The sequence below is a fragment of the Neopsephotus bourkii genome, unplaced genomic scaffold (genome assembly GCF_033783945.1).
Source record: "Neopsephotus bourkii isolate Nb327-2 ecotype Australia unplaced genomic scaffold, CSIRO-AGI_Nbou_v1 NB_838, whole genome shotgun sequence".
NCBI lineage: Eukaryota > Metazoa > Chordata > Aves > Psittaciformes > Psittacidae > Neopsephotus > Neopsephotus bourkii.
In genome coordinates this window covers 386,183-401,641 of record NW_026901334.1, presented here as the reverse complement: position 1 = coordinate 401,641, position 15,459 = coordinate 386,183, and the positions used below count along the sequence as shown (strand labels likewise).

The 15,459-nt window shown below is 55.3% G+C and overlaps 4 protein-coding genes across 5 annotated transcripts in view; 3 read left to right on the top strand and 1 right to left on the bottom strand.

Annotated features, from left to right (window-relative positions):
* Positions 1-6,661, top strand: part of RPL36 (ribosomal protein L36) — an 86,979-nt gene extending 80,318 nt beyond the window's left edge. The window contains exon 3 of the mRNA XM_061355837.1: positions 6,530-6,661. Coding sequence (XP_061211821.1) covers positions 6,530-6,646 — 117 coding nt within the window. The 3' untranslated portion in view covers positions 6,647-6,661. The remainder of the gene's footprint in view (positions 1-6,529) is intronic.
* Positions 1-15,459, top strand: part of NDUFA11 (NADH:ubiquinone oxidoreductase subunit A11) — an 87,312-nt gene that overhangs the window by 12,537 nt on the left and 59,316 nt on the right. The window lies entirely within an intron of this gene.
* LOC133213686 (E3 ubiquitin-protein ligase TRIM15-like) lies at positions 141-1,521 on the top strand. Its single transcript, XM_061356110.1, has 2 exons — positions 141-444; positions 1,001-1,521. Exons 1-2 carry the CDS (start codon positions 366-368, stop codon positions 1,519-1,521), a joined length of 600 nt encoding a protein of 199 aa, XP_061212094.1. The 5' UTR covers positions 141-365.
* MARCHF2 (membrane associated ring-CH-type finger 2) lies at positions 2,927-14,668 on the bottom strand. Of its 2 annotated transcripts, none has more exons than XM_061355823.1 (4): positions 14,447-14,668; positions 11,274-11,469; positions 6,105-6,314; positions 2,927-4,057 (listed from the first exon to the last, which is right to left on the bottom strand). In XM_061355823.1, exons 1-4 carry the CDS (start codon positions 14,620-14,622, stop codon positions 3,899-3,901), a joined length of 741 nt encoding a protein of 246 aa, XP_061211807.1. In that variant the 5' UTR covers positions 14,623-14,668; the 3' UTR covers positions 2,927-3,898. The 2 variants fall into 2 exon arrangements, with proteins under 2 accessions (XP_061211807.1, XP_061211808.1); XM_061355824.1 differs by lacking the exon at positions 14,447-14,668 and adding an exon at positions 13,038-13,828.

The following is a 15,459-nucleotide window of genomic DNA, read 5'->3' as shown; positions in this document are numbered from 1 at the left end:
GGCGGCCTCAGGGCATGGGAAGCGGTGGCCAAGAGGAGGGGAGGTGCAAGCTCTGCCCCCCCCCCGAGAGGAGGAGGTGCCGGCCCCCAGCGCAGCTCCGCAGGCCCCCAGCCCCTCTGTGCCCAGATCAGCCCCATCAAACGAGCTGGGTGAGCCCAGCCCAGCCCTGCAGAGAGTGGGGCTCTGCGGAGCAGACTGAAGCCTTCAGACGCACCCAAACCCTCCTTTCCCGGGGTCTGCCTGCAGGTGAGTGCCTGGATGCTGTGGCTTTCCCATCATTCCTTCGTTACCACCTTTAAGCAGCCTCTGAGTCCTGCAATTCCCACTGGCAACAGGGAATCTGCCTCCGCTCCTGGTGCTTTCCTATGGACATGCTGGAAGCTGGGATGGAGAGGGAAGAGGGGGAGCCCCTGCCCGGGGAGGCGGAGGAGATGAGTGGAAGCGGTGAGTTTCCAGAAGGGGAGAGGAGGGGGAACTGTTCTCTGTTGAGGACAAAACCACATCCTGCTTCTTCGTGGAAGAGCTGCTTAGGATCAGAGCACCTGGGGCTCGTCCCAGCCTGGGTTTGCCCTAGGGCAATAAACCCCAGCTGAATTCCCCCTGCTTAAGTGTAGACACCAGCACCAGAGACACCTGAGCTGCACCTCTGGCTCTCTCCGTGTCCTATGGGGAGAAATGGGAATGGGGGGCTGTGGGGTTTGGGGTAATGCTGTCCACACCTGCACTGGCTTGGGCCCAGGTGCGCAGCCCTAGAGACACCCGAGCTCAGGTGCAGGTATCTGCAGGGCAGATGGGCACCATCCACGCAGGTGCCCCCTCCGCCAGGACACCGAGGGCTCCGTGGCCAGGGATCGCTTGGAAGCTCCTGGGTCAGGCTCGGGCACCGCTGGGGGGGGGGCAGTTGGGGCTTTCCTGCCCCGCGCTGACACCGGGGAGGAAATCGCCACCTCGCAGCCCCTGCGGCTGCCGGTCCTGAGCATCCTCATCTCCTCCACCGCAGGCACCGTGACCCTGGACCCGGGCAGCGCCAGCCCCTTCCTCCTGCTGGCTGCCGACGGGCGGGGCGTGCGCCGCGGGGACGAGTGGAGCCCGGTGCCGGACACGGCCGAGCGCTTCGAGCCGGAGCCGTGCGTGCTGGGCAGCCCGGGCTTCGCTGCGGGGAGGCACTGCTGGGCCGTGGAGGTGGCCCAGGGGGGTCAGTGGTGGGCGCTGGGGGTGGCGCAGGAGTCCCTCAGGAGGAAGGGGGTCCTCAGCTTCACCCCGCAGGAGGGGCTCTGGGCCGTGGGGCAGTGGTTCGGACAATTGTTCGCTTTCACTGACCCGGACTGGACCCCCCTGCACCTCCCCTGCGTGCCCCGGGCCATCCAGGTGTGCCTGGACCTGGCCGACAGGACGGTGGCCTTCGCTGACGCCGAGACCCAGGCCCCCATCTTCACCTTCTGCCTGGATTCGCATCCCGGGGAGCGGCTGCGGCCCTGGCTCTGGCTGGGGAAGGACTCGTGGCTGCAGCTGTGGCCCTGACCTGGAGGAGCGCGCGGGGGGGGCCTCGAGGGGCCACCGCCGCCCTCTGGGGCTCGGTGCTGGGCGCTGGAGCCCCCCGAGTCCCCCCAGCTCCTCCTCACGGGGCTCCTCCGGGCACCGAGCCGGGGACGCGCAGGTGCTGGACGCGGCACCAGCCCCGCTCCGGATGGTACTGGAGACAACCGGAGCCCCGATGAAGGCTGAGCTTGGTGCCGGGCAGCCCAGGACAGAGCCGTGGCCTCGAGGTCTGTACAGGGCCATGGGCAGGGCCAGGCTCCTCTGCAGCTGCCGGGCTCTGCCTCTGGCTCTTTCCAACGAAGCTGAATCATTAAATTAGAGGAACCCAAACCCAGCTGGATGCTGGAGCTGCTGATAGCCGTTATCTCCTCCACACATCCAGAGCCTCTCCTTATTCCCAGTTCGAGCCCGTGCAATGGGCACATTCCTCACAGCAGAACACAGGTAAAGGCCCCTCCATCCCCAGTAACAACGCAAGAGCCCAAGCTTTGTCTCACTTTTATTGACTCGATTGCACAGCCCGGTTCCTCTCCCCCTGACACTGGCTCGTGGCGGGTCAGACACTGATTTCCCACACCCAGGAGCTGGGCATCTCCTCTGGCAAGGAGGAGACGACCCCAGGAGCCGCTGCTGGGTTCTGCAGGGGCACAAGCAACAACTCCAATTACCGGTAACTACGAGAAAGAGGAGGAAGCTGCGAGTGCAGCCATGGCCATGCAGCAGCACTGGGCCAGGCCCCTGCTGCCCCCAGCCAGGGACTTCTGCCTTTCCCAGTTGCATACCTGGATCCACAGTGAGTGGATCCCAGTGATCCACAGGGAGAAACGCTGCCTCCAGAGAGTCCTTAGGAGGGGAGCGCGCATCCTTCATCACCTGCCAGAACCAGACACGGTGCAGGACCAAGCTCCTGGGAGCAGCGGGGCTGGGAAGGGAAGGAAACCCCCACATCTCTGGGAATGTCCTGGTGCCAGGGGGGTGTGGGGAAGTCGCTGAAGGAAGGAGCAGCCAGGGCAAGGCACAGAGCAGTGGTGCAGCCCCACTGCCAAGGGTGGTTGGTGTGTGTGGAGCTGGGAGCTCCACTGCACAAGCCAGCTCGAAGCAGGCTGCTGCTGCTGCTGCTGTGCAGGGGCCGTAACTGCAGCTGGGCTGCTCGTGTCCAGCACAGGAGCAGAGGGGCGCAGTGTGTGACTGCCAGCAGCCCCGGAGAACACGGGCACCTTGGGGCCTGCCTCCTCCCTGCTCTCGGGGCCTTTCACCGGTAACAGGCAGAGCACTTCCAGGGACGATCCCAGGGCCAGCAGCTCCTCCAGAGGAATGTGCACATGAAGCACAGAGACAGCAGAGCGCATCCTGCCCAGCGGCTGCAGTGCGGGCCGGGCCTGGCCTGGCCTGTGAGGGGAGCGTGTAACCAGCACTGCGAGAGGTCCAGCCTCAAGGTGGTGAAAGGGCATCAGCAAACAGAGACCCCAGCTTGCCCCTTTTGGGCTCAGGAAAGCTCCTTTTAGAATCGTACAAGCAGAAGGCAATGATGGGTTTAGCACGTCCAAGCCATCACCTCCCACCCTCAGACCCTCCATCTACCTGTGCCAGACACAGCAAGAACTGAGTGCATCCGAGGCCTGGGGATGAGCCAGGATCCGCAAGGAAAGTGTTCTGTGAGATCAGGTCTGCACAGGAAGAGCTCTTCTCACTTTGAAACGTGTTGTGAAATTCTCACAATTCCAATCCTTTCCTATACAAAATGGCTCTGCTCGGAATTGCGTCATTTTACTCCTTCTGGGATTATAGGAACCCTTAAGAACACACAGCTTTCTAGAAGGGGCAGGAACAGCACGACAGACCAGGGGAAGGGGAAAGGCTGCTGCAGGATTATCAAAACCAACTTAGTGCAAAGGAGAAGGGGACTTTTCGTCAATGTTCTTCAAAGTGTTCCTTGTAAGCTCATTTGGAGAAAAGGCATAGATTTAACCTCTGAATGAGATCAGGCTGCCAGCTTCTAGAACTGAAGCTTAGAACATCAACACAAAAGGACCGAAACACAATATGCATGGCCATTAAAAAATAATATTATATATAGAGATATATATAGAGAGGGGGATATTTTCCACGTAAAGTACTGCGTGACAGGAAAGTGTCCCTGCAGCCAGGCCCCTTCGACCATGGGGCTCTTCTGGGCCATCCACATGACAGTGATCAATTCTCTGTCTGGCTGCCACAATATAAAGTACACACTGACTGCAAAGTCCTTTGGGGGGTGATTGCTCCCGAGGGCCTCCACAGTTGCCACGTTTCCTGTGTGCCCGTGGGGACCCCCGGCCCTCCTCGCCTGTGCCGGCCCCCGCAGCCAGGCAGGACGGGCTCACACCGTGGTTTCATCCGCGCCCTTCTTCATGAGCTTGGCGGAGAGGAGGGAGTGGGGCAGGGGGTGAGGGCTCCGCGAGGACGGGAGCATCAGACGGACCTTCTGGTTGGTCCTGCGCCACTCCGAGTACAGCTGGCAGTGGTACCGGAACGAGACCTGGGGGGACAATGCGGCAGGAGGGTCACCAAACCCCGGCCCCGCGCCTGCGGCTCCACAGACATCATCACCCATCCACTCACTGCGTGCTCCTCGCTGCATCCCCCACCAGAGCAGACAGCACTGAAAGGGGTCTCATGGACTCGTGGGCTCTGGGTGGGAAGGGACCGTACAGCTCATCCAGTTCCAACCCCCTGGGCAGCACCAGGGCAGGGGGACAGAGTCTGGGTACCAGGCTGCTGAGAGCGGTAGGGAGGAACCACAGCTTCACCCTGCCCACGGGCTGAAGTGAGCGCCTGGTCTGGGCAAAACACGGGGCTCTCAATAGGGCCGGCCTCGCGTGTCTGACCCCAAACAGCCGCCTCCCATCTCACAGATCTCTGCCCTTTGCAACCGCCTCTCCTTGATCCGTGTAACAGCAGCACAGAGGCTGGACTCGCTTGGCAGGGAGAGAATGCAAAGACTCAGGGGACCTGAAGGAGAGGCTGCAGTTTTAGAGCAGCCCTGCAAGGGGGAGCTTCGAGCTGTGCTTCCCCAGCAGGCCGGGCTCCTCCCTGTGTCCTTCAGCATCCTCACCACCGCTGCCGATTGTCCCACAGCTCCTGCTGACTCCTTAGCTGTGAAATTAAACTTGCCTAGAGTTTCTGGAGGAAGGCACAAAGCGAACATGTATTCCCCTCCTATTTATTTCCCTACACATTATGAGCAAGAGAATTAAATACTGAATCCAGTCAGCAACTTGTCAAAACCAAGCTTTCATCCTCTGTGAGAGTACAGGAAACATTTGCCTAGCAAGTAGGAAGTGTGGCTGACAAGGAAAAGTCAGTATCCCTATTACACACAGGAAGAGCTGAGCTCCATGGTAAATGTGAATAAAGGGGCTTCACTTCATGTCCTTCTCTGTTCAAGGGAATGGGAAGCTCAGCAGAACTGGAGCCCTTTCAGTCAGGACTTGCTCTTCTATAACCCCCCCAGTTATTCCATTTCATCCAGATTTCCAGCTCCTCCAGAGCAGGCCCGGGACACAGAAGCATTTCCTCTTAAGGCTTCCAGTTTTAGCTTAGCTTTCACAGAAATGAACCTCCTGCATGAGACTTCCCTTAACAGCGCCCTGTGCACTGCAGTTACCGCATCTTTTGACAGCAGCACTCATCAGGCACCCATTGCAGCCACCACCTCCCCAGTGAAGGCAGCAACACCAGCTCACCCTCCCCTGGCACCCACATCTGTGTCGGAGAGCTCCCAGGACCATCCCAGCCCCGGCGGAAGGTGTTACTCTGAGAACTCAGAGCATGGGATGGCAGGGAATGGGCTGTGGCGTTTCTCCTGCCACCAGTTTGGGGTCCAACTCCTCCTCCTCAGGAGCTGCACTCCTGCCCTTCCCTTCCCAAAATCATGCTTCCCAGCAAGCAGCTGGAAAACCCTTAGACAGGGTTCTTGTAGCCCCTTTAGGCACTGGAGCTGCTCTCAGGTCTCCCCTTCAGGAGCCTTCTCTTCTCCAGGCTGCCCCAGCCCAGCTCTCTCAGCCTGGCTCCAGAGCAGAGCTGCTCCAGCCCTCGCAGCAGCTCCATGGCCTCCTCTCGCTTCAACAGCTCCACATCCCTCTGGTGCTGCTGCCCCAAAGCAGGATCAGGATTGCAGGGGGGGCCCCACAAGAGCAGGGTAGAGAGGGCCGAATATTTAGGGATCTATTATTTAGGGGTTAAACATTTTCCAGATGGGTACCAATTCCGTGTTTCTGCTTGAAAACAGGAGCAGGCACCACCACCGGAGCACTGCCTGCCCCCAGCACCACACCTTCCCACCCAACTCTGCACCCTGGTACATGACACCTCGGGGAACACTGTTCCTGTGTCAGTCTGGAAAGCAGATCACCAGGAAGTGGTTTCTCATTCTCAGCAAGCAGCTCCTATTTGAAGTAAATTAAATGGACCTTCAAAAGAAAGAGGCCACGGTTGTCTCCCAGGGGGAGGCAGGAACATGGGGCGAGCCAGGACCTCCATCTCCCTTCTGAACAGAAACAAGGCCCTGGGCAGCAGGCACTTACCAGCGTCCAAAGGACGTAGATTGTGAAAAGTGCTATCGTTAGTGCTATGAGTCCGATGGCCTCCAGGCGGCTGTTGAACTGCAGATGATCCTGGGCTCCACGCAGACACAGCCAGCCCGAGATGGCAGCCAGGGGAGTAATGAACAGGAAACACACCATGTCACAGAAGAGTGTCCTCTTCTCGTTGCGGGGACCGGGATCCTTCAGCCACTGCAGAGGGAAGGAGAAGAGGGCATGAGGCAGCGGCACTCGGAGCACATAGCGTGCAAGGAGAAGAGGACTGCTGGGGTGGTGAGCTCGGATGGGCTCTCTGCAGTCCGTATGGACGCACACAAACCTTAACAAAAACAGAGAGCATCAAGGGTATTTGTAACAACCAGCAAGGGAAAGGGGAGAGACAGCTGAAGAACATCATCCAATTACAGAATGGTTTGGGTTGGAATGGACCTCAAAGCTCCTCCAGCTCCACCCCACTGCACGGGCAGGGACACCTTCCACTAGAGCAGGCTGCTCCAAGCCCCTGTGTCCAACCTGGCCTCTGACAGGTCTTGGACTGAGCTTCAACAGAAACATACCCAGGACTCTGCAACTGGTATAGGGACTATGGGAAATCAGAGCACTGGGGTCTGTGGCCAGGCCAAGCTGTAGGAGAGCCCATTCTGTGTATTCCTTCCTATTTTCAGGCTTGCTTTCTTGCCTCCCAGGCAATGATCTGCAGCACTTTGTGCTACCAAGAAGCTTTGCAGCTCTCAAAGATCAGCAGGCTGCAGAACTTAGGAAGCTCTGTTGCAGGAAGGTTTCCCTCAACCCATAACCTCTAAATGTTCAACTACTTTTAGGAGTCCCGACTTGCTTCCAGTGTGCATTCATTTTAGCTACTTGACTTTAATAGCAGAAATTGTCCTAGTTTTCCTGGGATTCTGCTATTTTCAGCCTTTCCTTTCCTTTTTTTAGAACAGTGCTTTCTGTGGTTCCTACCAATACCCAGGGTTGTTACAGCACATTCCTAGTGAGAGTTCTTTACACTGGATGGGCTGCTGGATCCTTCCTTCTTTCCTGCACAAGGATGACTGGCCTCAATTAGGACTGAAAACTAATCAAATAAATAAAACTAATTGGAGAACATGATTGCAAAGGCACAGTCAGAGCAGGGCAGGGAATATCCCCGTGGCAGGCAGGCACATCGGACTGCCAGCCCTGGTGCTCACTTTTGACCAGGCAGGATGAAAAAGGACCCACCTGAGAACCATGCACACAAAGCTCCTTCTCGACAGGGGAAACCAGAGTTTGAACAGCAATACACGAGGGCTGGTGGCGGTATGCAAGAAATCTGTGAGGCCACACAGGTCAAAATGGAGCACAGGTAAGCTGAGCACGTGGCTGGCCAGGAAGACAAGCAGAAAGTGTTGACCCAAGGGGAGGGTGGAGAGTGCACACGAGCCAGAGCAAACTAAAGTGAGGGATGTACGAGGCACAGGGTCACTGGCCTTGAGCGCTGCCAGGGATGGGGCAGCCACAGCTTCTTCTCTGGGCACCCTGTGCTAGCGCCTCAGCACCCTCACAGGAAGAACCTCTACTTTATATCTAACCTAAATATCCCCTGTGTCAGTTTGAACCCATCACCCCTTGTCCTGTCACTACAGTCCCTGATGAAGAGCCCCTCTCCAGCATCCTTGTGGCCCCTTCAGACACTGGAAGCTGCTCTGAGGTCTCCACGCAGCTTCTCCTCTCCAGGCTGAACAAACCAGATTCTCTCTGTCTTCATCTCCAGGCCCCTTCACATCCTTGTGGCCTTCTCTGGAAGAATCTCAGGGACTGAAGGCAGAAAGGTATTTCACTGCATGTTTTTCTATTTATATTCCTTGTGAACTTTTAAACTCTTTCTTCCTCCCCAAGATGGGAGCCAAACATGTAAAGGCAGGAAGCAAATTAATTTCCTTTTGAAGCAGTTGATTTACTTTGTCAATATGCACTGACACAGTAACAACAAGAACACAATCAGGCACCCAAAGGGCGCGGGGCTCCTGGCGCAGCAGCACATCGCTGCATACAGGATTAAAACAAACCTTCCAAACAATCCATAAAGTGGTTTGTCAGCTTAAACTATTTGTGGGGGGAAAACTATCGAGTAAACATGGGAAAGCAACAAAAGCACAACTTGGTCTTCTTCCAGGCCAAATCCAAGTAACAACTGCTTCCATGCTGCAATCATGGGTGAGACTAAAGGGAAAGAGCTGGCTGCTTGCTGCCCAAGGAGAGCAGGAGCTGCAGGAGCGCTAGGAATAGTGGACAGGAGAGGAACTGACCCAAGCAGCACTGCAGGTCACCAGGACACTTTTCTACACAGCAGCAAGTGCTTCTGTGCTTGATGTCACCACAGGAAATGCCATGACATGTCCAAATATAAGATCATAAAATCAAGGCATTGCCAGGAGCTGCACCTCTAGATCCTCAGAGTGCAGACAGGACCCGACAGAGTGGTGACAATGGGCATGGAAGGAAGAGACTGGTGCTCACAAGTGCCAAGAGTGCAGGGATGAATTATCTCCAGTGTTGACCCCAAAGAGGCCGCTCCAGATTCACAGAGCAGAGCCAGGGACTACACAGAGAAACACCACGAGTATCGAGGGTGGGATCTGAGAAGAGCATCTCCAGACAGCAAATGCAAGCAAAAGGGGGGGTGGAACCGGATGAGCTTTAAGGTCCCTTCCAACCCAAACCAGTCTGTGGTTCTATGAAAAGCCAAGAGAGGAATGGAACTCAGCTGGAGCCAAGGGGATTTGGTTTTCTCTAGACAGAGGAATCAAACTTGCACTGAGGACAGAGAGACCCAAGCTGGGTTAGAGGAGCAGAGCCCAGGCAGAGGATGGCGCAGGGAGTTCAGCACAAGAGTTCAAGGAAAGCCCAGAAAAGTCTTCCTGGAAAGAAGATAAGGCTGGAGGAAGGGGGGGGGGAGCTGCCACCACAGCTCAGTTCTCTGAACTGGAGGGGGGGGGGGGCACCCAGTTCTGCGCCCAGAGGCAACATTTCTGCTCCTAATCCCACAAGCAGGAATGGCAGTATTGCCACTGCTGCTCCCTTTGCTTGTACGCAGCAGCATCTCCCACGAAATAATAACCGACTGCACCATGAATGCATGGCAACCTATGGCTTGAACATTTCATCTGCATTACCTGCTGCTGAAGTCTTCCAGGTAACACAGAAATGTATTTGCCAGTCAGTCAGACTATGGCAGCCACTCTGTCCTGTCACAGCACAGCGAGCTGGCTGCAGACCCTGCCCAGGCACCGGCGGCTGCAGTTCCACTCTGCACCTCCACCTGCACTGGTTCAGAACATGCCCCCCAAAACCACTCAGCCTGACAGGGAACCAAAGCCTTTTGTGGGGCTTTTCTTCCAGCTTTCAACCAACTTCTGAGCTAAAACAACAACCAAACTGCACGGGAGATCCTCCCCACACCATAGCCCAGGCCAGAGCTGGCTCCAGGCTCAGACAAGTCCCCAGCTCCTGGTTCAGAGGTCAGGGATGCTGGCAGAGAGCACTGTTACTATTTTTACATTGAACAAACCACAACAGAAATAAATGGCTGCTTAAAGAACATAAAATCCAATTCTACTAAACAATTCTCTTTAATCTATGCTGAACAAGGGGGCTGCCTTCCCTCCCTAAAGGAGGCTGCTGGATATCACAATGATAGGTGCGCCAGAGAAGCTCATGGGGAAATGAATACCTTGGTCTTGTGAGCAGGGGTACAAGAACACACAACAGCCACACATGATAAACCACATTAGCTAGTGAGCACCTTTCATCCTAACCTGTGAACATGTAAAAAGCACACTGTAATGCAGATATACAAGAGGAAACCTGTGAACATGTAAAGAGCACACTGTAATGCAGATATACAAGAGGAAACGTGTGAACATGTAAAGAGCACACTGTAATGCAGATATACAAGAGGAAACCTGTGAACATGTAAAGAGCACACTGTAATGCAGATATACAAGAGGAAACGTGTGAACATGTAAAGAGCACACTGTAATGCAGATATACAAGAGGAAACCTGTGAACATGTAAAGAGCACACTGTAATGCAGATATACAAGAGGAAACCTGTGAACATGTAAAGAGCACACTGTAATGCAGATATACAAGAGGACTGAAGTAAAAACTAAGGCAATTTCTGGATGTGGCATTTCCTGACTTCCAAGAACTTTCTGAGGCTCTGCAGAAGCATTTCCACTCGACAATGTCACTGCCCACAGCTCCCACAAAAACGTCTCCTCCAGTCCACAGGCAGCTCCCAGCCTCCCTCCTCCTGAAGGCTTTTTAAACACACACAGACAGAGCTGGATTGTCAGGGAGCTGCATTCCCAGAGCGTGAGCAAGGAAGGGGATTCTCCCCCTCTGCTGTGCTCTAGGGAGACCCCTCCTTCAGTCCTGATCCAGTTCTGGGGCAACAGCACAAGAGGGACCTGGAGCTGTTGAAGCGAGACCAGAGGAGGCCATGGAGCTGCTGCGAGGGCTGGAGCAGCTCTGCTCTGGAGCCAGGCTGAGAGAGCTGGGCTGGGGCAGCCTGGAGAAGAGAAGGCTCCTGAAGGGGAGACCTGAGAGCAGCTCCAGTGCCTAAAGGGGCTGCAGGAAACCTGGAGAGGGGCTTGGGACAAGGGCCTGTAGGGACAGGCCAAGGGGAATGGCTTGAACCTGCCCGAGGGGAGACTGAGCTGAGCTCTGAGGCAGAAGCTCTTCCCTGTGAGGGTGCTGAGGCGCTGGCACAGGGTGCCCAGAGAAGCTGTGGCTGCCCCATCCCTGGCAGTGCTCAAGGCCAGGTTGGACACAGGGGCTTGGAGCAAGCTGCTCCAGTGGAAGGGGTCCCTGCCCTGGCAGGGGTTGGGGCTGGAGGAGCTTTAAGGTCACTTCTAACCTGAGCCTTAGCTCCTACAGCCTGACTCTGGCGAGTGGCACACGGGGGTCCACAGAGTTGCCCCAAACCTCTACAGCATTTTTCCAGTAACATCACTTGGTCTTATAAGAGGCTTGATGTCTCTACACAAATTGTTCTGACTGGGTGCTAAGGAGGAGGAGGAGACAGCAAGAACCACAAGGACAGCAGGGCAAATCGGTTTTTCTCTAGCGGTAAGGAACTCAAAGTGAAGCAGGAAGAAAGCAGTACCTCTGTCAAAGGTCTCGGTCTTCTCTCTACAACGAATTCTGTGTGGCAGAGCTCACAGTAACTTGTGTTGGAGGAGGATAACCATTTTTCCAGGCAGCTCTTGTGCACGGTGCCCAGTGTTCCTGTGCAGTCACACGGGGAAAGCAGTCCCTCCCCACTTCCACCTTCGTGACAGATTCGACAGATGGGACCATCACTAAAGAGGCAGACAAAGAGAATGAAATCACTGTCAGAACAGGCAGAACCATCCAGCCACATCAGAGAATGGGTCTGAGCCCACCAAGTCCAAGAAGGGCACGTGCAGAGCAGGCAGCACACGGCAGAGTGTGCCAGGCAAGGAACCCGTGTCAAGGGAGCGTGGAGATGTTTTAGGTCAGTAAAATCTGGATGGTGCTGATGAGCACCACAGCACCCAAGACAACCTGGCACATCAGCCTGGCCAGCTCAGCTCAGCCACTGACCTGAAACCAGCCCTGGAGCACTGATGCAATCCAGAAGCCCAAAGCAAAGCTGGGTGATCACAGTGGTCACAGCATGCCCCAGCCCACCTAGTCTAGTGGAAGGTGTGCCTGCTCATGGCAGGGGGTTGAAACTGAGATGAGCTTTAAGGTCCATTCCATCCCAAACCAGGCTGTGAGCCTACAATTCTATCTCACTTCCAACCCTTCAACCAGCCATTTCTTTCATACAACCATTCTTTTACATCCATAGTTGCACAGATTTGGGGTGGGAGGTAGAGTGAGAAGGGGACATCTGTATTTCAAACACCCTATTGCATGTCCTCTTGAAATCCAGGTGAGTTATGTCTGCTGCCACCTTTTCCCAAACACTGCTGATGGTACTAAAGCCCCACCTCTCACAGTTCATCCTCCACTGCCTTTAAACACACATCTGACAGCAAAAGAACTCTGTGGGATTGCAACACACTGGTCAGAGCAAGCAATCTGCAAGCAGTAGCACATCTCCATCAGTTTGCACAACCAGGCAAAGCAAGAGTCAGACACAGAAGAACAGGGCAAAGCAAAGGAGTGGACTGAGGAAAAATGCTGCTGGGACACAAAGGGAAGAGAAGAGCCAGCAAGAAAATACACCAGGAGAGGGATCTTGCTTCTCCTTTACTGGGCTGATGTGCATCACAGCAGAACTCTACCCCTTTCAATTCAATGTTTAGGAGGTTTCATTCCAGTTGGGTTTCTTAATTATATTTAGGGCTGTGAGGCATCATAAACACATTGCACCATCCCCTTCTCCCTACCAAACATTCCTGGTGAACCACTGACCCTTGGTCTCTCCTCCTTGACATGTGCCTTTTATTTAGGGGGCTTCTTCAGCCAGTACAACCCCTGCAATGGGAGTCTGGAGAGGAGGCGGAAACCCCATCCTCAGAGACACTGGGAAGTGCCCCAGCCAAGCCTCTGAGCAGCCTGACCCTTCTTTGAGGTTGGCCTTGCTCTGACAGGAGGTTGGGCCCCCAGGATTCCCTTCCAACTCAGCATCATCTGATGACTCTGTACCCTCCACTGCCATAAAGCTCCGGGCTGGCTCAGTGACAACATGACAGTCCCCTCACATGGCCCCAGGGACAGGGACAGACCAAAAGAACCCCCAAGCCTCCAGTGCTCTCATGCATCTGCTATTTCCTTAGAAAAGCATCTGTAAGATATTTCATCCCTTCTCTTCCTGTTTGAGAAGTTTCATATTTCCAGTGCATTAATATAACCTTGGCTACCACGAAACAAATCCAGAAGGAAAAAATTTGCTGACCTTGCAAGAAACAATTTCTTATCAGCCTCCATTTTCCTTCCTTCCTATCCACAGAGGGAAGGCTCTGGTCACAATGCCAACACCCTCAGACACAGTTTTCCAGCAGGCTGTAGAGACTCTATCAGTAATTCAGCATTCCAGTATAGTCACACTGCTTCTGGCTTCATTCTGTTAAGGGATAAGAGCCTGAAACCTACCCCCACCAAAATGAACAAACTGGTGTCCCACCAAGACACATGAGGAACCCTGGTGGGATTTTTTTAACCAGGCAGGTTCCCCACACAATTATTACACCTCCACAAGCTTTAAGGGGTTGCACAACTTCTCACTCAGCCTATCTGGTGTCAGAGAGGAAGCTCAGCTCCCTTCATGTGCTTATCAACCAGCTCCAGGTTTAGAGATAGCAATGACGTGCTGCTCTGGCGTTCCTGCTCTCCTCCCCCACGCTTGCAGTCACCACTTTCACACCTCATCAACGTTTGGCCAAATTCATTGAAAACAAAATAACAGCTGTTAAGAGGATCTGAAGACAGCATGTGCCTGGTCTCAGTGGCTGGAGTGCCCCACGCTGCCATGGGGCCGCTGCTCTGGAAGCTGCTCAAGATAAGTGATGAGAAGTCACATCAAGAACAGTGAACAAGTGAAGCTGCCACATGTCCCCTCCAGCAATAAATAGGCACTGGGATTCCTGCAACACAAACACCCTCCTTCCCTGGGGCTGCAAATTAACCCCACACTTTTACACCATGACCATCCTGGAACAGGGGCTGTGCTCCATTTTCAGCTCTTAAATCACAGAACCCCCAGACTGGTTTGGATTGGAAGGGACAAAGCTCATCCAGTTCCAACCCCCTGCAAGGGGAAAGGACACCTTCCACTAGAGCAGGTTGCTCCAAGACCCGTCCAACCTGGCCTTGAACACTGTCTCCAGAGCAGAGCTGCTCCAGCCCTTGCAGCATCCCTGTGGCCTCCTCTGGACTTTCTCCAGCAGCTCCACATCCCTCCTGTGTTGTAGCCCAAGAGCTGCATGCGGGACTGCAGGGAGATCATCTCCACAGCCAGCACACTGCTCTTGCTTCTGTGGCATCCCACCTTCACTGCTGCTCTGCAAGGACTTGGCAGAGGCACCCAGGCAGAGGCTGCCCCATCTCAGCTGGAGCAGCCACGCTCCTGGAGGGGGCTGATGAGTGTGCAAGTCCCAGTCCACCAGGACACGGCACGGGTGCGGGCTCCCCCAGAGACAGCCCAGGCCTGGGAAGCACCTGGCTAATGAAGATTCGGTCCCAACAGCAGTGCTCTGGAGAGCTCCACAGGGCTCTGTTGCCTCCCTCTACCCCCAGAGCCACAGGAACAGGAGCAGAAAAGCCCAGATGGAGCCAGGCCAAAGGCCTTCCCTGCAGCAGCCCTACCTCTGTGCCCCCAGCGCCTTGATGACGGTGGAGAGGAGCCGGCCATCCTTGGCAGTGACCTGTGTGACGTACTGCGGGCGGCCCAGGTCCGAGTCCTCCACGGCCTTGGAGAGGGCGGCGCTTCCCGGGCAGTCGCAGAGGGAGCCGGGCAGGTGGCAGCAGTCCCCAGTCGTCATCGCAGCTCTGGAGCTGGGGACGGGGACAGGCACGGGCGGCAGAGACCTGCGGGAACACAGGGCACCCAGTGAGAGCCACGCAGCGGGACCCGCTCCACCACCAGCACCCCAGGGACCAACACCACTGCTTTTGCTCCCCTTCTGTCCCCTTTAATAGGCTTTGTGAGGCTGTCTTACCATCAAATTAATGCTCCAAGTGTCCTACTTACATCATTTAGCATTGGAATTGCACATTTGCCTTTCTTAGAGAGGATTCCTGGTACCTTTAACCTGGTGAAGCCTTTCAAAGCGAACGTGCCAACGATGCAGAGATGGGGAAGGCAACCAGGAGCCCCCACAGCCATTCTGGAAACTGATGCTCACACCCCCATGTGAACCCAGCACTTCAAGGCTTCAGGTGGCTCAGTCAGGGCTGCAGGGGGGGTCTCCCCAGAGCACAGCAGAGGGGCAGGATCCCCTCCCTGAGCTGCTGCTCACGCTCTGGGGGTGCAGCCCAGCATGCAGCGGGGTTCTGGCCTCAAGCACCCACTGAGGGAAGGCAGCACCTTCCCAAGGTGCCAGCAACAGCCTTGCTCCTCCCTGGCAGGGGTTCTCCCAATCCCAAAGACAGGCATGCTTCAGCAATTCAGAAAATCCCGTGTTCTCCCATCCCCTTCAGCCTGGTCCCTAGGAGGCAGCTGTGCAGAAATAAAGAGCTGGGGTTACAATTAGTCACAAGCTGAACACGAGCCAACAACATTGTACTGCTAGTGAACACCAAAATCCTTGTGTCCGTCAACAGGGCTGCCTTATGTAAGGCACGCACAGTAATCCCTGTGCAGCAGGACTCTGGGCTCA

What these genes read in the sequence shown, in the direction of transcription:
- MARCHF2 (XM_061355823.1), bottom strand. Translation starts at nt 14,622, where the DNA reads ATGACGACTGGGGACTGCTGCCACCTGCCCGGCTCCCTCTGCGACTGC. An exon ending in AAGGCGCTGGGGGCACAGAG is followed by an intron (nt 11,470 to 14,446) that starts GTAGGGCTGCTG and finishes CTGCCTCTTTAG; the next exon opens with TGATGGTCCCATCTGTCGAA. An exon ending in GACCGAGACCTTTGACAGAG is followed by an intron (nt 6,315 to 11,273) that starts GTACTGCTTTCT and finishes TTCCCTCTGCAG; the next exon opens with TGGCTGAAGGATCCCGGTCC.
- LOC133213686 (XM_061356110.1), top strand. Translation starts at nt 366, where the DNA reads ATGGACATGCTGGAAGCTGGGATGGAGAGGGAAGAGGGGGAGCCCCTG. An exon ending in GGAGGAGATGAGTGGAAGCG is followed by an intron (nt 445 to 1,000) that starts GTGAGTTTCCAG and finishes CCTCCACCGCAG; the next exon opens with GCACCGTGACCCTGGACCCG.